Source organism: Canis lupus, chromosome 22, assembly GCF_003254725.2.
Source record: "Canis lupus dingo isolate Sandy chromosome 22, ASM325472v2, whole genome shotgun sequence".
In the NCBI taxonomy this organism is placed as follows: Eukaryota; Metazoa; Chordata; class Mammalia; order Carnivora; family Canidae; genus Canis; species Canis lupus.
The window spans coordinates 61,070,471-61,093,340 of record NC_064264.1 but is presented as its reverse complement, the minus strand read 5'-3'; the positions used below and the strand labels follow the sequence as shown (position 1 = coordinate 61,093,340).

The 22,870-nt window shown below is 56.5% G+C and overlaps 1 protein-coding gene across 3 annotated transcripts in view; it reads right to left on the bottom strand.

Annotated features, from left to right (window-relative positions):
- TMEM255B (transmembrane protein 255B) overlaps window positions 1-22,870 on the bottom strand; it is a 34,494-nt gene that overhangs the window by 9,025 nt on the left and 2,599 nt on the right. Inside the window, exons 2-5 of one of the 3 annotated variants that reach the window (XM_025441352.3) lie at window positions 21,315-21,457; window positions 19,194-19,256; window positions 9,621-9,710; window positions 1,200-1,280 (exon numbers count right to left, since the gene is read on the bottom strand). In XM_025441352.3, coding sequence (XP_025297137.2) covers window positions 1,200-1,280; window positions 9,621-9,710; window positions 19,194-19,256; window positions 21,315-21,457 — 377 coding nt within the window. The remainder of the gene's footprint in view (window positions 1-1,199; window positions 1,281-9,620; window positions 9,711-19,193; window positions 19,257-21,314; window positions 21,458-22,870) is intronic. The other 2 variants (XM_035704619.2, XM_025441351.3) reach the window with 2 other exon arrangements.

Sequence of the window (22,870 nt, the reverse complement as noted above, 5' to 3'; positions counted from 1 at the left end):
GGTTGCAGGCTGTGGGGTGTTCTGGCATGGGCAAGTACCTGGAGCACATAAGGGCAATGTCCAGATCAGCAGGGTCATGCCTGGGGTCCTGGGAAGGGCAGGGCTGCAAGCTCAGGGGGCAGAGGGGCAAGGGAACGGGGGCCACCCATGGCTCCCTGGCCCCGGGGGAGTGTGCAAGCCCAGGGGACGGCGGCTTAGAGCTGGTTGGCCAGTAAGAGGCCTGGAGCCCAGCCTGGCCCCCCTGCCTGTCATGCAGGCAAAGCTCTGTGTGGCCATGCTCCTCTGTTCCTGTGGCCGTTCTTGCACCAGGGAGCCGGGGACGAGAATGGGAACAGAGACCCTCTGGTCTGTAGACCCTGAAAAATCACTGACTCTTTATAAGGGAAAGCCGCTGGGCCTGGTCTAGAGCTGTGCAGGCAGCGCAGGCCCAGAACCTCCAGGGAGCATTTCAGATCCTGAGTCTAGTGAAGCCACAAGCTGGGGGGCAGGGGAGGGCAGCATCAGGATTTGCTCAAGCTCCTGGGCTCGTTCCAAGAGAAAGAGGTTTGGGAACGAGGGGCGAGCCAGGGCAACCCCAGGGTCATGTGGCCCTATCCTCAGAAGGCCTGACAGATGGGGTTCAGGAAGTTATCTGTGCTCCTCTGTGACCCCAGGAGCAGAAGTGGACAGGTGGCCACCAGCAAACGATCCATCGGGGGAGCCGGAAGGAGGGCAGACAGGAGAAGTGTCTGTGGATGGGTGGGGGTGTACAGGGAGGACCTGTGACAGCCTCTGGCCGGAGAGCTCTCCAGCCCCTCACCCCAGGTAAAAGGCCAGGAGGGCTGGGGGCAGCCTTTGGAGAAAGCTGCCTCCCCCTTGGAAGGGCAGCAGGGAACCTCCACCCCTGAGGCTTCAGAAGCACCCAAAGACATGTGGGGGTGATCCGCAGTGTCTGCTCCAGATACAGCTCCTCCTGCACATGTGCACAGTTGGGAGGACGAGTTTAGTCGAACTGACAGGTTTGTGCAGAACTGGGGCCAGTCTGCCAGAGGGGCCCCATGCCTGTGCACCACCCGCTGCAAGTGGCCACCTACAACCCAACAGGCGACCCGCAAGACTGCTGTGTGTCCCCAGAAGCCACTCCAGCTGCCACATGGTGGGCTAGTCAGCCCTGGGCCGGATCAACAGAAGGAAGCCCACGCACCCCAGACCCTGTGTACCTCCGTCTGGTAGGTGTCGTGCACGTAGCCCACCTCGCTGGCGAAAAACTGGCATCTTCCCGCAGTGAGGGGCCTGGGCTCCTAGGCACAAGGACACACACGTGGGATGGAGTGGCTTTGACCCCAAGTCAGGAGCGATTCCAGACCCACCTGCAGGCTCAAAGCCTGTGGGCATCCGCCAGGGGCAGGACGCAGAGCAGGAGACCCTGCCACTCCTCGTGGGTGGCTGGGCCACTGAGGGCAGGAGGCCCACCCCAAGTGGCACCCACCCTGCAGGCTGGGCTGACACATCCCTCCTCCCTCTACCTACAGAAGCAGCAGAAAGGAGGCCGTTGCCTGACCTACTGCTGTGACCTAGGAGACCTGTCAGCTCCTGCCTCTATCCCTAAAACAAAACAAGTTTTGTACCAGGAAGGGAGAAAAAAAAGACCCGTCATTAATTCATTTACCCAGCCACCCCTCCACCTGATCATCCAGTCATTCACCATCTCTATATCCTTCCATCCATCCCTCTATCCATCCATCCCTCCCTCCATCCCTCCCTCCATCCTTCCCTCCATCCATCCCTCCATCCTTTCCTCCCTCCATCCATCCTTCCCTCCCTCCCTCCAGCCATGCACCCACCAACCACTCAACATACATCCATCTATGGCCCTATCCAATTTTCCATCCACAAATCTGTCCCCCGTATTCATGGAGAAGATGCCATGCCAGACGAAGAAGGTGCCCAGGTTAGACATAGTCCCTGCCCCTAGGGGACACACAATAACTGACACCCAGGAGCTGTAACATGCTGCGAACCTGTATTATCTATAAGGTACACAAGGGTATAGGGTCCCATAACTGTATTTATTTCTCCGTTAGTCCTATTTCTCAGAACACCCCCACCTCTGACCCAAAAAGAACATAGGTTACCACCAGCGACAGCCCCTTGGGGATGCAGCCCGGGACGCAGAGCTGGGCAGCCCCGTGGGTCCACCTTCCTGCAGGAGACAGACAGCAGAGCCAGGAAAGGGGTGTGGGGTGCAGGACGGACCACAGGGCTGTGCCAGGATGGGGGCTGGCAGGCTGGTGTGGCCAAGGCCCCGTGGTGACCACCGCTGAGCCCTCACAGGATGCCGCTGATTCTGCCCTGCCCCTCCCCCTGGGCTGTCATCCCCACACAGGCTTGTTCCAAAAGCTCCTCTCAGTGTCCCAGTGGATGGCAGGCGCCAGGGGCACCTGTGATGACAGCATCCGGTGACTTGGGTCCCACCCTGCTGCATCGGCGCCCTTCCTCACACCAATATCCATATGGAAACACCCTTTCTGACTGTACATCGCAGTCTTGCTAGAGGCATCCAGATGCACAGGTCACCCTGTCCCCATCCGAGTCCAGCCCCACTCGAGCACCAGCCGCGCCCAGCCTCAGCACCGTTTCCACTTTGGTCAGCTGGGCCACCGTGACTCATGCCACGGACGGGCGGCCTGATGAATAGACGCTTGCTCCCACAGCCCTGGTGGCAGCCGCAGACCAGGGAGCAGCCTCTTCCTGCCTCGTCTTCACATGGCAGACGGCGGGCTTGGTCTCTGTCCAGACGCTAATCCCACCACAGGGCCCCCCATCCCCATGACCCCATCTGACCCTGATCACCTCCCAATGGCCAGCCCCCCCCCCCAAGTGTTCTGGCGACGCAGATCTGCAGCCACGGCAGCTCAGAGGACAGTCCACTCCGGGCACCACCTTAAGTCAGACACGAAAACTCCGTGGACAACCTGCACGTTTCAGCAAACTATCTTCCTAACACAGAAGCTCCGGTGGCGTAGTTTCCTTTTCTGTCTAAATCTTCAGTGTCCAATCAGGAGGAAATAATTCTTAGTTTGAAGTAAATAAAACTGGGACCTATTTTAGTCCCACCGACCACACAGCCTTAGTTTTCGAATGTATGACGACACCGAGACTACGTTTCTCTGGGGATAACCCTCACCTCTGCTGGGCTGGAGAGAGCCCCGAGTCCGGGTCACCGGGCCTAAGAAAATGGGCCACGGGCATGCAGAAAGACTGTTGACAAATCTTACTTCCTAACTCTTCCACATAAATCAACATTAAGACACCATGCATATTAATATCAGACTCTAAGTCACTAAAACTCAGTTAAAACCCCGTTGTCTCCTGCAGGGGTCAGCCCACTATACCCTCGGGCCATGTCCAGCCCACCACCTGATTTTGTAAATAAAGTTTTATGGGCACAAAACCATGCTCATTTGTCCACATCTGTGGTTGCTTCTGTGCTTCGACAGCTGAACTAAGTAGTTGTGGCAGAGGCCACATGGCCACAGGCCTAGGGTGCCCCTGGCCCATTGCACGTGTGTCAGGGCAGGACCTGCTGAGCAGCTGTGAACAGAAGATGTGGGGCCGCCAGGAGGACGGGGACACTGTGCCCCTCACCAGTGTGGTGTGATCAGCCCAACCACCAAGTGGGCTGCCCCCCTGGGCTGTCATCCCCACACAGGCTTGTTCCAAAAGCTCCTCTCAGTGTCCCAGTGGATGGCAGGCGCCAGGGGCACCTGTGATGACAGCATCCGGTGACTGTTCTGCCCACCCTGAGGGTGGGCAAGTCCACCCTGAGCCCATTATTTCCTGTGTCTCCCGTCATAAACCAGAACCGCTTGTCTCGCAGCCCAGACAATCTGCCCGAAGGTCCTGCTGGGTAGAAATAGGTCGTTAGGGATCCCTGGGTGGCGCAGGGGTTTGGCGCCTGCCTTTGGCCCAGGGCGCGATCCTGGAGACCCGGGATCGAATCCCACGTCAGGCTCCCGGTGCATGGAGCCTGCTTCTCCCTCTGCCTGTGTCTCTGCCTCTCTCTCTCTCTCTCTCTCTCTCTGTGACTATCATAAATAAATAAAAATTAAAAAAAAAAAAATAGGTCGTTAGCTGCCAACAAATGTGCCAGCGCTGACCTTCCGGACCCTGGGCACTGATGTTCCACTTCACGGGGCTTCCAGCCAGCTTGGAAGGGGGAAGCCTGGCGTAGCAGCTGGTGACATTCATGCCCTGCCTGCAAGGACAAATGGCTTCAGCAGATCCCACTGGTCTTAGAAAGGAGATGGGGGCTGAGGGAGAGCACAGCTACCCTTTCACTCCCATGGCGCTCCCTGGGGTCCCCGACTTGGGAAACAAGCAGATTTGAAGGAAATTTCTCTCCAATACGTGCTGGGTGGGCGACGAGGCTGGCAACACCCATGCACAAGGCAGGGCCGGGCTTTCCCTCCAAAGCCAGTGTTCCCGAGGCTGCCCACCTGGCCCCACCCTCAGGTCTCTGCTCAGAAGCCAGAGTGAGTGCTGCCGGCAGCAGGGAGACCTGGGCCTGGAGCGGAGCATGCAAGCCACACCACATGCAAGGCTGCAGTGCCAGAGTGGGCCTGACCAGGAGGGGGCACTGACTGCCCAGTGGGCACTGGCTGGGTCCCCAAGGCCCAGACACACCTTCACAGCTCCTAAGTGCTTCTCAGGCCAGCTGGATGCAATGTTGAGGAGCCACAGCCCATGACGGGGTCCACCCCGCAGGCCCAGGGGTCCAGAGGCCACCAGCAGATGCCACGTCCAGCACCGGGATCCTGCATCTGGGGGCAAGTTTTTCCACATTCTGGTGTCCTCCCACACCTTGTCCCCCAGTCATTGGCACCTTAAAGTCATAATTTGGGGAAGTGCTAAAAGCCGGTTGCAAGTTTGTAGGAAAGAGCCTTGATGAATTGATTTTATCGTCTGTGGGGCAATCACCCCTGCCCCCCAGTCAGGCTGCACGTTTTAACCCAGAGACCCTGCTTCTTCAGACCCATGCCCACATCTTCCCTGATGCACACGCCCTGTGCCACGTCCATGTGCAGCTGGAGGGAAACAGAAAACCAGACCAAGGAATAAAGAAAGGTGTGGGGATGGGGAGTGGGCAGGGTGGCGGGCTCCACAGGCGCGACCCCTTGGCGTCCAGGCAGCCTGAGCCCTCTGGAGACGCAGCACCCAGGAGCCGAGCCAAGCCCCTGACCCAGGAGGGTGAAGCTATGCACTCGGTCCTGGCAATTTTTAAACCTTTTGTTTGGAAATAATTTCAAACCTACAGAAAATTGGAAAGAATCGATTACAAGCAAACCCAGATTCGCTGAAGATCATCAGCCAGTGCTGTGTGAACCTGTGAGGAGCTGGAGTCCACGCAGGACACAGGGGAGCCTCAGAGAAGGGCAGAGAGGGGCTGTCGGTCGGGCCCGGGCAGGCGGACGCTGGACCAGGCCCCTGTGCACCCAGCCCCTCAAGCTCCTGGGCCGCAGCACGCAGGACATGGGCCCAGCAGGTGCCCGACCTCGGACACCACAGCCCCTTCGCGGTAGTGGCCCTGCGGTTAATGGGCGGAAAGGCCTGGTCCGTGAAGCCTCTGCCCGGGCGGACAGCCTATGGTGCTCGTTTCAACGGAAAGAACGGGGTCTGCCCGGGAAGGGGGACTCCCTTGATCTGACCCTGAAAGGCGTGCGTGACCTTAGGCATCTACCGCTAGGACAGGAGCACGGCCCCTTACAGGCAGGAACCGTCCGAGCTCGCAGTTTGCGCCCGTGTTTCTCCAGCGCGAGGCCTGCGGCTTCTTACGAGGGCCCCTGGCTCCGGAGCCCCACCGAGCGCGTGCCAGGCCGGAGACCTTCCCTTCCCTTCCCTTCCCTTCCCTTCCCTTCCCTTCCCTTCCCTTCCCTTCCCTTCCCTTCCCTTCCCTTCCCTTCCCTTCCCTCCCCTCCCCTCCCCTCCCCTCCCCTCCCCTCCCCTCCCCTCCCCTCCCCTCCCCTCCCCTCCCCTCCCCTTCCCTAGGCTCGGGCGCCTCCCTCACAGAACAAGCAGGAGGTCACAGCGTCTCCGGCGCTTGGCCTCAGGCGGGAACGTGCCGCCCGCCAGCCATCGGCGCCGTGAAGCGTCCTTCCTCGCACGCTGGCGGGTCCCCTCCACGGCCGCTTCACTCGCGCGTGCGGGTCAGCATCCGCGTCTGAGTCTGTCGTGCACGGACCAGCTGGACCGGTGCGTGCAGGTGGAGCGAGCAGCCCTTCCACGTCAACGGGCAGGCCCGTGATCCGAGTCCTCACTTTGCCTGGAGGATCGTCACCGGGCTGTGGCTCGGGTCCGTACCCCCTGGCTTGATACGGGCCTGCCGCCGGCAGGTGGGGTCTCAGGACCGGGTGACCACCCCTACAAACCGCCTGTCCTTCCTGGCCGGAGGGAGCTGAGCCACCTGAATGCAGAGGGGCACTCAGGGGCACTCAGGCCGTGGGGCGGGAATATCGCGTCATCTCAAAATACGCTCCGTGTGCATTTAGAAGGAAAAGAACACGTGGCTTGAGAAGAGGCGTATTTACCTGAGAAGCCATCCACATTGACGCGGAGGCCTTCAGGATGGTGCCTGGCTCAGGGCGCCCCCACCCAGGCCCTGCTCCAAGCCCCGCGCCAGCAGAGCCTGGCCGCCCCTGCCCCGGGCATGCTCCGCCCTCCACCCCTGAGGGACACTTCTCCACGGCATCACCTACAACCACCCCTCCTGGCGCCCTCGGGCCTGAGCGGAAGAGGCACCCCGGCCTCCCTGGGCCCGTGACACCTGAGCCGTGGTCACACTAAGAGAAAACCATAACTGACTCTTTTTAGAGCAGGATGCCACTGCGTGGACAGGCCTCCTGAACCCAGGAGACGCTTACCTGGAGCAGGTGACCAGTTGGCACAAAATTCCGGCCAGGCCAGGGCGGACAACCTGCATCTGCCCAAGGTGGAGCCTCCACCAGAGAAGTAAAGTGACTCAACTGTTCTAGACTCTTTCCTACCGGCTTGTCACAGAGCAGACAGGCCAGAGCCTGAGGGAGTTAACTTACTAGAAGCTGTTTTTTCTGCCCACTGGGAACTAGCTCTACCCAATTTGGTGGGGGAAATGAAAATGTTCACAACAATCGTATTTGGAGCACCTGAGCGGCTCAGGGTGTGACCCCAGGGTCCCGGCCGGGATCGAGTCCCACATCAGGCTCCCTGCGGGCAGCCTGCTTTTCCTCCCCTCTGCCTGTGTCTCTGCCTCCCTCTGTGTGTCTCTCGTGAATAAATAAATAAAATCTTTTTTAAAAATCGCATTTTGACTCCTGTCATCAGAAATTACATTATTCTCTGTGTCTGTTGGGAGAGAAATGGGTTTGTGCAGCAGACATGCAGCCTGGAGTTGCCGGCGGTGCTGTTCCCACCAACTGTCATTGGCAGCCCCACAGCAGGCTTCATGCGGGGCCTCATGGGGTCACACACACACCCCATCTGCCAGCTTCCAGGTCAGCCTGCTAACACTGCACCCACAAACATCCATCCCCCAGACGCTTCTCAGAGAGTGGCACTGAGGGCACATGTGGTGCATCCTCCTTAGAAGGGCTTGGGACACCCACCCCAGTGGCACATCTTGAGCACAGAGACCTCTGTGCCCCGGCTCAAGGAGCCCTTGGTCTGTGCCGCCAGCTGGATGACCTGCAGGCATGACCGTCCAGCACCAGAGCACATGGTGGACATCACTGACCAGATTGGGATGGGAATCAGACTCAGGATATGCTTTCTGTTCTAACCTGCAGAGTGCCAGAACCAGGACAGCAGATACTGGCCGGAGACTTGTAGTTTGAATGATCTTTCCAAAACTGAGACACAGGAGTCTGAGACAAAGTATATAGAAACTCCTAAAAGGTTCTAACAAACGATGAAGATGCAGAGGCACAGTCATGGGCCCTGGCATCTATCCCTTCCAGGTACCTGCTGGCCGGGTCCACCCAGGGCCACTCGTGAGCCCTGCAGGCGCCGCCCAATGTGCAGCCAGGGCTCTCCTGGGAGCTCTGCTGGAAGGTTCTGTCCTGCTCTCCCTTCGCCTGCATCCATCAGCAAAGGCACAAACCACATTATGCAGAAGCAGAGGAGGGGTCACCACCACCACACACCCCGACCCCCCGTCAAGGACTTTGCTTGGCCCCAGGGAAGGACCCCCAGGCAGCACCCCACTCTTGGTACCAATTTATATCTTAGTCCACACAGTCTGCTGCCACAAAGATGCTATAAATTGAGGGCTACTGAGCAACAGACGTGTTTCGCACAGTCTGGCAGCCGGAAGTCCACAATCAGGGGCCCCAGATCCGGCGTCTGGTGGGAACCCATGTCCTGGTTCAGGGACAGCGTAGCCTCGAGAATGAGGAGCGAGCGAGCCCTCAGGTCCCTTCACAGAGTCTCCACCTCGTGACCTCCCAGAGGCCACGGCCTCATTCACCGTCACCTTGGGGACTAGCTTTCAGACATGAGAATCTGTGGGGCATCCAGTCTGCCCTGACCTGACCCTGCCATGGAGCCATGTGCTTGTTGGCGAGCTCCAAGGCCGCAGGGCAGTGGGAATGCAAAGTCCGTCGGCTCCTGGCCCATTGCTCCTCAGGCCGTGAAGGTCTGTTGAGGGGTCTCAGGGAATGACTGGCAGTTCACTGTCCTTTAGTAGGACAGGACACTGGGAGGTCAAGCGGACAGCAGAGGCAGAGTCAGCACCAGCCCCACCAGCCCTTGTGTCCAATCTCCAAGGTCAAAGGCGGCCGCATATGACGGGCATCTTGGTTCAGGAGAAACGTGGGCAAGGACAGGTCAGGCTTCCATCTGCCCAGTTTGAAACAAGGGCCATTTCCTGACACTACAGCAAAACTTTTCTAAACACACAAAAGGCTAAAAAAAAAACCCACATAATTTGACAATGGATTTTACATTTGCCTGTCATGTAGGAAGTTGAATTTGGATTCCAACTGAGATGCTGATGCTGGTGCCTGTGTGTGTGAGTGTGTCAGTGTGCACGTGTGCGTGCACATGAGTGTGTGTGAGTGCATCTGTGTACACGCATGCTCATGAGTGTGTGCATACATGTGTGTGCATGTGAGTGTTGCATGTGTCTGTGCCCAAGAATGTGTGCATGCACTGTATATACGTGTGTGCACATGTGCACATATGTGTGTGAGTGTTCTCAGAGTATGTGCATGTACATGCACAGGACTCTGTGTATGCCTGTGCCTATGAGTGTGTGCACATGTGTGCATGCACATGAGTGTGCGTACGCACCTGTATGCATGTGCATGCACATGAGTGCATGAGTGCACTGTATGTGCACACATGAGTTGTCCACATGTGACTTGTGCATGTGTGTGCATGTATATTCCTGCCCACACGTGTGCATGCTTGTGCATGGGCGTGCACGTGTGCCGAATCAGTTTTGCAGGGAATGAGGAAAAGCCAGAGAAGTAGAAACAGCATCTGGCAAACAAGTGGAGAGAGGAACCAGGAAGGTCTATGAGCCGAGTCCTGCCAGATGAACTTTTGTTTTTGTAGATGTTTCTAAACCCCCGACAGCGATGGAGAACAAAATGAGGAGAACTCACTATGTGCCGAGCTGCAAACACGCCGTCCACGATGGCGCAGCAGAAGGCCGCCACCACGCCAAAGCTGATGAACACGATGGCCGCGAACAGCTGGGGCAGAGGGCAGAGAAGCGAGTGGGCGTTACACGCTCCCGACACCTGTTCTCCAGGACAAACCGCCCACAGCCCCTGCTCCCGGCGCTCGTGGCCTGTCCTGCCCCTGCCCTGCCCGACACTCCCCTCCTGGGAGGGCTGCCTTCTTGCAGGTTGTCCACATGGCAGACGGGGAGCTTCTGGCGCCGGCTCCTCCACACGTTGCTCATGAACAAACTGACTATTGAACGGTCTGCAATTTCTCACTATTACAAACTCTGCAGCGAAGACCCTAATACATTGTGTCTACAGCTCTGGTTTCTTTTTTTTTTTTTTTTTTTACTCTTGTAATATTTTTATTTTTTTATTTTATTTATTTATTTTTTATTGGTGTTCAATTTACTAACATACAGAATAACCCCCAGTGCCCATCACCCTACAGCTCTGGTTTCTGTGGGGGAATCTCCACAGGACAAACCCAGGAGTGCACAGATGGGACACATTTGGGTCACTGATTTTAGCAGCAGAGAAGCCACAAGGTCCCATAAGAGGCTTCACCAGTTTGCACCCCAGCTCTCTGGCACCCGTGTCCTTATACCCAAACGATACTTCCTATTATTAATCGTTTAGACACTGCCATCTGATGCACAAAACAGGCTCACAGTATTTCCAGCTAGATTTCTATTAAGAACCTTTTCTTAGGTTTGTTGGCCATTTCTTTAAATCCTTAAAACAAATTTTGTGAAATAATTTTAAATTTACCAAAAAAGAAGCAAAAATAATACAAAGAAGTCCCCTGTGTCAACCCCTGAGATCCCCCAAGTATTAACACCGTCAAAACCACAGCCACACAAAAGACATGAAGAGAAATCTCACAGAGGAAGACACAGACATGGCCAACACGCACATGAGAAAATGCTCCGCATCACTTGCCATCAGGGAAATACAAATCATAACCTCAATGAGATCCCACCTCACACCAGTGAGAATGGGGAAAACTAACAAGGCAGGAAACCACAAATGTTGGAGAGGATGTGGAGAAAGGGGAATCCTCTTGCACTGTTGGTGGGAATGTGAACTGGTGCAGCCACTCTGGAAAACTGTGTGGAGGTTCCTCAAAGAGTTAAAAATAGACCTGCCCTACGACCCAGCAATTGCACTGCTGGGGATTTACCCCAAAGATAGAGATGCAATGAAACGGAGGGACACCTGCACCCCGATGTTTCTAGCAGCAATGTCCACGGTAGCCAAACTGTGGAAGGAGCCTCGGTGTCCATGAAAGATGATGGATAAAGAAGATGTGGTCTATGTATACAATGGAATATTACTCAGCCATTAGAAACGACAAATACTCACCATTTGCTTCGACGTGGATGGACCTAGAGGGTATTATGCTGAGTGAAGTAAGTCAGTCGGAGAAGGACAAACATTATATGTTCTCATTCATTGGGGGAATATAAAAAATAGTGAAAGGGAATAAAGGGGAAAGGAGAAAAAATGAGTGGGAAATATCAGAAAGGGAGACAGAACATGAAGACTCCTAACTCTGGGAAACGAACTAGGGGTGGTGGAAGGGGAGGTGGGTGGGGGGTGGGGGTGACTGGGTGACGGGCACTGAGGGGGACACTTGATGGGATGAGCACTGGGTGTTATTCTATATGTTGGCAAAGTGAACTCCAACTAAAAATAAATTTATTAAAAAAAAAAAAAAAACACAGCCACAGCTTTGTGTCCATAATCTTCTCAGGCAGGGAGGACCCATCATGTGTGTTTACATACCGGGTCCAGGATCTGCATAAAGCCACTTAGAAGGATGCACCTTTGTGAGCAGCAGGCTGTGGTCAGGACACATGCTCGTGAGCAGCTCTCCAGGTCTCTAGCCTTGGACATGTGCTCATGCCAGCCGGCTGATTCCCCAGGTCTCTCAGGGCAGTGTGTTTGAGCCACTTCCTGACAGCATCAGGCTCACCGGTCGCTGTTGCACCAGGCCTGCTCCCTCCCTATCCTTGAAACCTGAATTATTCACTGATTCCCTGAAGCCAGGAGCTGCTGAGATGCCACCTGGCTTGACACTGCAGGGGGAGGGATGGGCGGGAGCACCACAACGAGGAGCAGAGAAGGGCTGGCACCCTGGCTCATCCTAGACCCCAGCCCCACCAGCACTCAGTGGAAATAATCCCCCAACATTGCAAATCAGGGCTTCGCCTAAGTCCTTGGGGGTCTCTCACTAGTGACTCTCGGGTCCTCGGGTTCCCCATCTGGAGACAGGTGCATGAGCACCTTGCATGAGCCTCCTTGGACCTGCCTCTCTAGTGCCATGGGCAAATGTGGCAAAACCAATAGAGGTCCTCGGCTCTACCCCCAGTCTGACATTTCTGACACTTTATGATGAATTAACTGAGAGAATCTAAGGCCTCAGGGGGAGCCGTGCGGAAAGCCCTGCCTGTTGTTCATCCAAACAAGAAAGAAGAATCATCCAGCCTCACCGTGGCACTTCTAAAACCAACTCTTCCGTACAGCAGCTCCAGCCTGCAGACTCTGCTGCGCTGGACCCCCTGCTCTGTGCACTGGAGGAAGCACAGCCCTGCCGGCACCCCCAGACAAGAGCTGGTGCCCTGTGAGGTCCATGGCACCAGGGGGCTACCCCCCTGCCAGGCTGACCAGGGAGGCCCCCAGAGGGACATGGCTGGTCCTTGCCCAGCTCTAGCTTCCCGGGGAGGAAATGCCGAGCCCCCTCCTACTGGCCCAAAGCCCGAGGCTGCACCACCTCATTCAGCATCAGCTGGGAGGAGAGGCCAGTCAGGCCCCATCACTGCCCCCTGCTTCTGTGGACAGCCTCACGGCCCACATGGAAAGACTGTCTGCCAGGGTGCCAGCAGGTCCCCTGGGGCAGAACCCTGGCCAGAGGGGCTGAAGGGAAACAGGCTCGAGATGAATGAACCCCCTTCAAGCCCAGAGTCCTCCTAGTCCCAACAGCTATGACATTATTGCCACTGCAGGGAGGGCTGGCCACCCTCAATCTCAAGAGTGTGGGATGGAGCCCCGTGCCCCAGCACCAGGCCTCCCAAGCAGCTAGTGATCTCGGGAAGGGAGGCAAACTCTCTGACACAAATCCAAGGAGGGAGAGCCCACTCCTCCAGCGGATGCCTCCTGAGCACCTGCTTGATCCCAGACGCCATGCTCACACTGGCCCGTGACGCTCTCGAGCCCCGGGCAGGCTGGGCCACAGACAGGCCTCACAGCCCGTGGCAGGAACTCTTCTATGTCTTCTACATCTGTCTCCCTCATCCCCAACCATCCCTCGGGCCACTCCTGCTGTCCTCAAGGACCTGGACTGTCCCCAGCGATCACTCTCCTAGAGCCCGGTGGGGTCTGTGGCCAACCTGGCTACCGGGCCCTGTCGAAGGTGAGTGTCCACCTGTTCTGTGCATTGTGCACTCACCCCCAGCTCAGCTGTCAGCTGGGACATCCTCCAAGCACTGGCCACTTGCCTGAGAAGCTGCCAGAAGTGACCCCACCCCTGACGCGCTGACGGCCTCCTACCTCACTCGTGCGTCCAAGCAGAGTGCTGTCAGGACCTGCTGCCTCAGCGAGCTCATCACACACTGACTCAGTGGCCCCCAGAGAAGGCCACGCTCCACGTGCTGGCCACACGACCAGCTCTGCCCCAGCAGTGGCCTGGCCGGAGTCTCAGACAGCCAAGACACTTCCTATTACACCTCTGCCCAATTTCACCCAGAACTTCACAGGAAGCCCAGGATGTGCACTGTATTCTTTGCCGTTGCCTGCCAGCCCTAGGCTCTCCAGAGCTACATGCATGCCCTGGTTTGGTCTCATCCAAACTGTTCATCTGAACATTCTCATCGACTTCCTGCTGGCCCTGCCTTCACCCACCACCCTTGAAAAGTAAAACCCAGTGCCAGCATCACTCTCCACACTGCATGGGCGGCTGCACAGATGGGCTGTGCATGGAGGCTGTCAGTTCCACAAGGACGGGGTAACTGGCCTCAGCACCCTGCCCGGGCCCCTTCTCTGGGAAGAGGGGAAGGTCACCTTCAGATCTCCTGGGCTCACAGAGTTTACATTGCAACAGGGAAGGCAGATTAAAAACCAAACACCAATAGATAAAGTCAAGTTGATAATGTAGGAATGAGAGCAAAGAGTGGGGTGAGCTTGGCACCTGCTGGGAAGGTTGTCATTTGGGGGTCAGGCCTCTCATCCGGGGCATTAGACACATTCAGTGACTCAGGGCTGCCAAGGGGGTTGGGATCTGACTGGGCAAGGTGGTGCTCTCGGGTAGGGGGCAGGGGTCTGGGAAGGCCTGCCCTGGAGCTTGGGAGCCCTCTGCCTGCGGGGATGGACTGGAGCAGGTGGGAGGGGGCAGTTAGCTCCTGGGGACAATGACCCAGGCAAGTGATGACCAGTGTAGGGCCAGGAGCAGCCAGGGGTGGTCTGAAGGGGGCACCTGGAGATGGTATGGGAGAGGCATAGTGGTCAGGCCTCAGGGTTCTGGAGAGAATCTGCACTGGTGGAGGGGGCACTATTTCAAAGGGGCAGGTGGAGGGTGGCCCCTGGTGTGGGTAGAGGGGCTTAGTCAGACAGCCCAGGAGCATCATGTGGACCAGGCTGGCAGGGACACTGTGGGCCAAGGAGAACATCACCAGGCCCTCACCAGGGAGCCCACAGGCAGCCCCAACCCCCAAAGCAGGGGGGCAGGATTCCTAGGCCATCCCTCAGCAGGTGTCCCCTATCCCCAGCTCCCTCGTCTCCAGGTGTCCCTCATCCCCTTTGTACCCTCTGCCCCTGGCTGTGACTGGGAGCCTCCTGCCAGGGACACTGCAGGCCCCGAGGCCCCACCATGGCGTGCATCCCCACGCAGCCCACCCTGCCTCCCCTACAACCCCAGGCTGAAGTTCGTGTGTCTTCCAACCATGTTCCCACCATCTGTACCTTCCTCTTCCCAACCACAAGGATGGAACTAGAAAATCATGGGTGGAAAGACGGAAAATCCAAACATCACACTCTGAAACAACCAATGGGTCAAGGAGGAAGTCAGCAGGGAGGCCATATACAGGTAGAGGTGACCGCAACGAGACGGAGGCACAGTGGAGCCTGGCTGGGGGCACAGCCAAAGCCTGGAGGGATCTGACCACAGTAAACATGCACTGAGAAAGCAGACAGACCTTCAGTTGGCCGCCTGATGCCCAAATGAACTGGAAAAAGAACAGACTAAACCCGAAGGCAGTGAAATACAGGGAATAATGGTGGTTAATGCAGAGAGAAGACTCAGAAAGAAAAATAAGATCAGTCAACGTTCCTGGAAGTTGGTTGTTCGGAAATGTGAAATCTATAGCTGAAGTAAGAGAGAGAACAAGCAAGAAAAACCAGATACCTGAAATCAGAAATGAACCTAGAAACATTATTACCAACTTTACAGAAACTAAAGGGATAGTAGGAAAGTACCATGAGCTCGTGCACCAATGAGCATGACCTGGAAACCAACCATCCCCAAGAAGCATGAACCACCAACTTCAACTCAAGAAGGAACAGCAGATTTTCACAAACTCACATGATGGAAAAACACCCAACCTCCCAACAAAGGACCAGATGGTGACCCTGGCGGTGTGCAGGGGAGACACCAGCAGGTCTGCGTCTGGGGGCAGAGAGGAGGCCCAGGACCCGCAGTGGGACAGCCCCTCCCGGCAGTGGCAGGTAGGGCGCCCAGGCACCCACTGCCATGGGCCCAGGTCCACAGGGCTAGCTCACGTCACCGCCCTCCCCCACCAAGCTCTCCGGACCCACCCCCCACATCGTAGTTCCACAGTCGACCACCGCAGGCCTCTGCCCCCACCCCTGGGGCCGTCTGGACAGCAGAGCTGGTAGTGACATCGATGGTTTGTCATCAGTCTGGGTGAGAGGAGGCACTAACTGACCATTAACAGAAAGTATGAAAAGCTGACTCATGTCGGGGCCTTCCTAGGAAATCCCTGGAGACTAGCACAGAGCTGGGCAGAAAGAATGGTGAAGCCACTGACAACGATTAGATTCTACCCGTAAATTCTAGCAGAGTAAAGTATTTGCAGATGAAATGGCACTATGTCTGCTATTTGCTTCAGAATAATATGGGAAGGGAAGAAACAGGGGTGAGGGGATACGACTGGCCATGAGGTTCATTCGCCTCCCCTGCCTACTTTCGCATATGTTTAAATTTTCTGTCAGAGAAAATTAAAAGGAGATCAAGGAAGAAGAAGAAGAAGACCTTCTTACGTGTCCGGATGCACTTGAAATGCGTTTTCTCAGCCTGCTGGTTCCTGACTTGGGAAGCAACACAAACGTCCCGAAGAGAGCGCTGGGCACCTGCTCTGGGCCAGCGCTGGCAGGTGTCCTCACCCAGGTGCTCCCAGCAGCCCTGGAAATAAGGAGACCCAGGTCCCAAGGGTTGAGTAAGGTTTCCGAGGTCACACCCCTCCTAGGTGAACCTGGGCTTCGGTCTCCGTCAGCATTAAGTGAAAGGTCCGTGAACACATTCCTCCCACAGGTCAGCCTGGAGAACAGCTTCCCAACAAGGACAACGGGGCAGCTCACGTTCACAGACAAGTCCGTCGAAGGCTCTGGTCTGGTGCCCAGGGAAGCTTGTGGGCTCGCTGGGCCCCACACTGCTTTCCTCTTACCGCAGCCTCCAAACAGACCTCCAGCATCCAGATTGGAAAGGAAGAAGCACACCTATCTCTGTCTGCAGGTAACATGATCTTTCGGATGGAGAATTCTACGGAATCCACTGTAAACCACCAGAACGGAAGAATGTGCTCAACAGACCTACAGGATACAAGACCAGCAGAGGAAAATCCATCGTATTTTTATACACATGCAATGGACGATCCAAAAATGAAGTTGGGGAAACAATTCTGTTTATGACATTCTCCAAAAGAATAAAATACTTAGGAATAAACGGAACAAAAGAAGCACAGAACAGCCTCCTGAAGACTCTTGACACAACAAAACATTATTGAGAGAAATAAAAGTAGATCTAAAAAACCTAGGAAAGTATCCCACATTCATGGGTCAGGACAAACCTGTGACACTCCCTCGGCTGATCCAGGGATTGAGCAAACTCCCCATCAGAATCCCAGGTGCCCTCAAGCTGATTCGTAAATGTAGAGGGAATCGCAAAGACAGAGAATCAGAACAATCCTGAGGAAGAGGAACATGGTAGGGAGACTCGGGTTCTGATTTCAAAACTTGCTACGAAGCAATAGGAGTTGAGACACTGCACGGACAGAAGGAGAGAGCCGGGGACGGAAGCAAGGGGAAGGGAGCCCACAGATGGGAGAGAGAACTGGAGTCCTGCATCCGACAAAGGGCTGGTCTAGATCGTGTAAAGGACGAGTCAGTAACGGGAAGACAACTCACCCACCGTAAACATCAGCAGAGGATTTGAATGGACCCCTGTCTGCAGGAAAGGTGGAAAGGCCAATGAGCCCATGAGAGAAGCCCGCGGTCACTAGTCATCGAGGGAACAGTCAGAGCCACGTCCGGCCCACGGCAGGTGAGCACACGTGTCAGCAGGGTTGGGGACACTGAGTCCACGAGCACGGGGGTGGGAACGAGGATGGCACCCCTGCTCTGGAAGACGGGCTGGCACTTCTTCCCATGACTGCTGCAGGACTGGGAGTCCCACCTTGGTCTGCGTGCCGGAGCCACAAAAACGTGTCTGTGGGACTGTATCATCCACCACCGACGGTGGCCCTGTGCACAGACGCCGGAGGTGGCCACGACCCCGTGACCACTGCTAATGGATGGATACACAGGGAGCGGCCCATCCACACGCCCGGACGTGACTCGGCAATGAAGTCCCAACACAGGCCACAGCGTGGGTGAACCTGGACTGCGTGATGCCGAGTGACAAGCCAGGACACGAGTCGACACGCACAAAAGTTGAGTAGCAGATGCCTAGGGCTGGAGACAGGGATGCAGGCCTGGTGGCTGATGACACAGGCTTCTGGTCAAAAGGGCAGAAATGTCCTCAAATGGCCTCACATACCCGGTATATGCTAAAGGTCACTGAATTTACACCTTTAAAGGGTGGATTATACCTCAACAAAGCTTTTGGAGGAGAGGAAAGAGTAGGTGTCTGCGGACCAGACGGTCAGCACCACCCCAAGGGTGCTGGCCTGCTCACCACCAGCCTGACACCTGCCCCCCACTTCACAGCCAGCTCTGCCCCTGGGGAAGTCGCATAGAAAAGCCATCAGGAGGCTGACCTCTGCAGGCCCAGGTCACCACTGCCTCTGCTGGATGGATTGCGGGGTCCTGGGGGCTGCAGCCCCTCCTCAGGCAGCCCAGCCGCGAGCCCCACTCTGCAAGCTTGGTGCCTCCCCACCCTGCAGCTTGAACTCAGGGGCCTCCCCAGGGACACTCACATTGGAACGTGGCTAAGCATGGACAGAACTCAACAATTCTTCCAGAGATTCGCTGGGAGGAGGGGGCATGCGGGCGCTGAGCACTGCCCTCCCAGGAGGCTGGGGTCCAGCACTGCCTGGATGGTGGCAGAAGCCTTGGGTCCCTCTGTCCACCTCCTCACAGCCGGCAGCCCAGAGTAGGCGCTCACCCTCCCAGTCCTTAGGACAAACACTTGTTTCTGCCAGAATCCATACCTCCTTGACCTGCCCCCCCAACCCCAGACCCATCCCAGGACGTCCCCCCTCACTCAGCCAGGCTCGTTCTGCCCCAGGGGCTGCTTGCTCAGTGTGGCCAGCACAGCCCAGCTGTGGACACAGAGGACACATGGGGTCATCTCCTGCACGCCCGTCATGCAGTGTGAGCCCCGGGGCAGGTGGCTGCGAACCTGGAGGTCAGCATGATGGCCAGATTGGAGAGGAGTCAGAAACGGCCACATAGCCCCAAATACCCCTGAACACGAGCCACCTCAGTGACTGGAAGAACAAACTGACCATTCTTGGAGCTCCATCCCCCAAACCGTGCAACAAACAGATGCCAAAATGAAATTGTTAATAAAAATACCGTGTTTGGAATTCTGGTCCAGATCGGCACTCACCCCAAGAACCGACTCCGTGGACAGGCAGTGTCTACATGTCTCCACAAAGCCCATCTGAGCCACGGGTCCTGCTGTCCCAGCTACCTCCCTTTTCTCCTCAGCCTGGGGGAGCCTCTATATCATCGTTTCACTTACTAACCCCCATCCCACCCCCTAATCTTTCTTTCCTTCACCTCGACCTCGGCGGCCAGGACTATCACATGAGGCTGTAGGATCCACCCTATGATCCCAGAAGCAACGCTCACTTAGACTAGTTGGGAAGGGCACCCACTAAACCTTGAGACCAGAGTTGTGCAGTGCACAGCCTGGGAAACTGGGCCCTGGTCCTGCGTTGCTGGGTGCGGGTGGAAGGCTTTCCTAGGAGCACTGCCAGAGCCGCAACACACTCTGTTGAGGGGCAGCACTCTTCCTGCCCCACATTTGAAAGAAACAATGTACGTTCTTACCACCTGCCTTCTGTTCTCCACCAGGTTGATGCCAATAATTCCTAAGAAAGCTCCGAAGCCCAGCTGGCGGCAAAGGAAACACAAGGGAGAAAGCACTCAGGTTAGCGCAGGCAGCTCCCCCACCTTAACCGCCCAGTGGCACACACGCTCACACCGCTGGGCGGGCTTCTCCAGCTCCATCAAAGCTGGTGATTGGAGTAGAAGTTGCCAAAACGTGACCCATCTCCACGCCCGTGTTCAAGTACTTTGACGCTTGATCATGTGACCCTGCCCTCCGCACCCTCACAGAAGCTCAGAGTGCTCACAGCTGTGTCCTGCTTTGGCCGCCAGGTGAGGGTGACATACTGGAAAACCAGGACCCAGGGCACGCGGGAGAAGAGTTGTCGTCGCCCACAGACGTGGCCGATGCCACTCAGGTGAGCAGGCAGACAGGTAACCCTGGGGAGCGGAGGAGAGCAGGAAGGAGTCTCGGGCACTGGGAGGACGGGGTCTTCCCATCCTTGAGAAAGCCTCGGCTCCTTCCCCCGGACCGAGGGAGGAGTCTGTTGGAGGAACACGCCCTGGCCGTGCTCGCGTCAAGATGAGGGATGCAGGGCAGCGGGTCCCTCCACCGAGCGAGTCCACCTGGCGGGAGACTTTCTCCAGGAATGTCCATCGGCTGAACTGGCGGCCAACAAGGAGGAACTGCACTGGGCCACTCGCGACAGGCAGCAGGCGGCAGGTGCTCTCAGCAGATGGCAGGCGACAGGCAGCAGGCGACAGGCAGCAGGTGGCAGGTGCTTGTGGCAGGTGGCAGGTGGGCTCCTGCCCGTCGGGCTTGTGTCTGAGTTTGGGGCGCTGACGGCTGCTGTGGGTGCTCAGGGGACAGTGTCAGATCTAATGCACGGACGGTCAGACCCGCTTACAGCTACTGAAGCCTCCGTCTGTATCAGTGGAGACGGACACATGAGCGCAGGCGACGTTTTCACCAAGACTTCAGGAATCCTCAGGGAGGAAAGACGAACGTTTCCTCCACATGCAGCTGCAGAATATCATAGTCCAGCTCCCCAGTTCAAAGGCATCGGAGGCCCACTCGGACACGAAGGCACTGAAGTGCCTCTGTTGAGTTCCACTGGCTCCGTCCCATCTCTTCCCGGGGCCACTCTGACACCGTGTCCACAGACACGGGTCTCCAAGCAGGTGACTTTGTTTTTTAAAGATTTTATTTATTTATTCATAGAGATGAAGAGAGAGAGAGAGAGGCAGAGACACAGGCAGAGGGAGAAGCAGGCTCCATGCAGGGAGCCCGACGTGGGATTCGATCCCGGGTCTCCAGGATCACACCCTGGGCTGAAGGCGGCGCTAAACCCTGAGCCACCCGGGCTGCCTAAATGTTACCAATATTATTACTAATCTTGACAACACTTTCAGTAAGAAAATGTGATTAAATGAGCTTTATTTTAAGAAGGTCTGGATTGAGCATTTATGACAGCAATTTCAAGGGCGTCACAGTGGATGACAGCCGATTCCACAGACCCCTCGTGCCATGTGGGCCCCTCAGCAGATTCTATTGCTAACAACAGTGGACATGAAATCACAATTCAGACACTCTCCTCGATAACTCTGAATTTGGGTGGCACTTCTTGCCAGATCTGAGTAGGTTGTCCCCAATTAAGCTGTGGCATTACTGCCTGAAATCTGAAATTAGGAGTGGATGACATGCTTTTCTGCTGCCCCCATGAGAGCAATTGATTAACCGAACCTCCCTGGGGCTCCTCTGCAGGACTCTATTAAAGGCACACTCTGTTCTCCTGGCTGGGCTGGTCCGTTCAGAGGCCCAGGGTGGTCCGGTCCAGGGTCTGTCCTGCACGGGCCGGGCACCCTCCCTGGCTTGGGCATCCCCACCCCCCCACACCTTCCCCATCTCAAGGTTCCAGCGCTGTGCCTGCTCCCCTGCCCTTCAAGGCCCTGTGCTCACGCAGGCCACTGCCTGAGGCTGCCCAAGCGGCCACCAGCACACCCACAGGCCCGGGAGAAGACACAGGCACCTCTGGGCTCAGCCTCTTCTGACCACAACCACTGGCAAAAGGTCCTGTGCCCTGCCCTCCACCCGAGCCCAGACCCAAGGGGAGCAGCACTCACAATGATTCCTGGGTAGTAGCCCCCCATGGTCACGTTCTCTGTCCTGGTGGTGGCAGTCAGGCCGACGGTCAGGATGGAGACAGACACCACGAGTAGAGACCCCACAAACCAAAGGGAGGTCTTCTTCCTCTTCGCAAACCCTTCTAGAAGAAGGACAAATGAGGAGCCGTGAGAGAGGGATGGGGCTTAGAGCAGGGTCTCAGCAAACACACATCCTGCCTCGCCCCACCTCTCTGGGGCCTGGAGGGTCTGGAAGATCCTTCCGCAGGTAACCCAAGCGGCCCACGTGACTGACCCCATCTTCCCAGGACCCTGTTTCTCATGGCAGGAAGTCAGAGTCCCCCTGGTCACCCACTAGTCCCCCTGGAAAATTTCTACCAGGCTCCTCGACGTCCTCTCCTGGAGGACACGTGCACCCCCACCTGCCTGCACCTGCACAGCCTCCCCCGCACCTGCCTCCCTGCTGGTTGGAAGTGGGAGCCTCTGGCCGCACCCCTGCAGGCCCACTGCAGCCAGTGAGCTCCGCTCCAGTGTTCACCGCCCCGATATCAGACCCCCCACCTGATGGGCCCATGAGGGCAGCTGGGGATCTGTCTTTCCCTGCTCCATCTCTTGTGCCTGAGACTGTGCCCACAGAGTACATCCTCACTGAACACCAGCACCACCACAGCTCACCCCCAAAACCAATGCCCATCCTGGTCTGCAAGTTCCCCAAAGCCTTCATCCTGACAACCCACACAGCAGAGGTCATGCCTGACCATTAGCATCCATCAAAGCAAAGGATGTCTAGTAGGCCCTCCAGGAAATCTCTGAGAGAAGCCTGTCCCTCTGCCTTTCTCTCTCTCGTCCTTTCTGCTGCCTGGAATATGAGCATAAAGGTGGAGCCCCAGCAGCCATTTTGGGCCATAAGGGAATCCACACTTACAGAATGGCAGAGCACAAAGAGCCTGGGCTGTCTATCTCCAAACTTTAGTAGCAGAACAAAGTCTCTGGACCTCATCTGCTACTTGGGACGTCAGAGTGCTTGTGGACAAACCTGATTCCAGGTGTCACAGAACTCAGGAAAGCAGCCAGACAGGAGACCTTCCCAAGGTCTCTCCAGCCCTCGAGTTTTGACTTCTGGGTTTCCCATTGACCTGACTCCCTTCCCTGTGGTGTGTCTCAGGGAAGGCAGGGAGGCCTCATTGGCCGGGACCATTTGCACTTGGAGACACCCACTCCCACCTCATGGGCAGCAGCCACACAGCAGAGGTGGAGGCAAGAGTGCATCCGGGCTGTTGGGTTTTGTGTTCTTGGAGCTTAGCCATCTGGATTCCTGTGCAGGATAAGAGAAGAGGGTGCTTCTCTGCACCAAACTTCTTCAATCAACATCCTGAGTGTTTAGCAGCAGAGACAATGGCGCATGACGGCAATGTCCAGGCTCAGTCGCTGCACACAAGGTCCACACCCCCGACAGTTTGTGTGTGAATTTGCATTTGTGCAGTCCCATCAGCTGAGCTCATGGCAGGTCAGCTACCGTGCCCGCGACGGGGTCCTGACATGCTCAGAAGTCACGC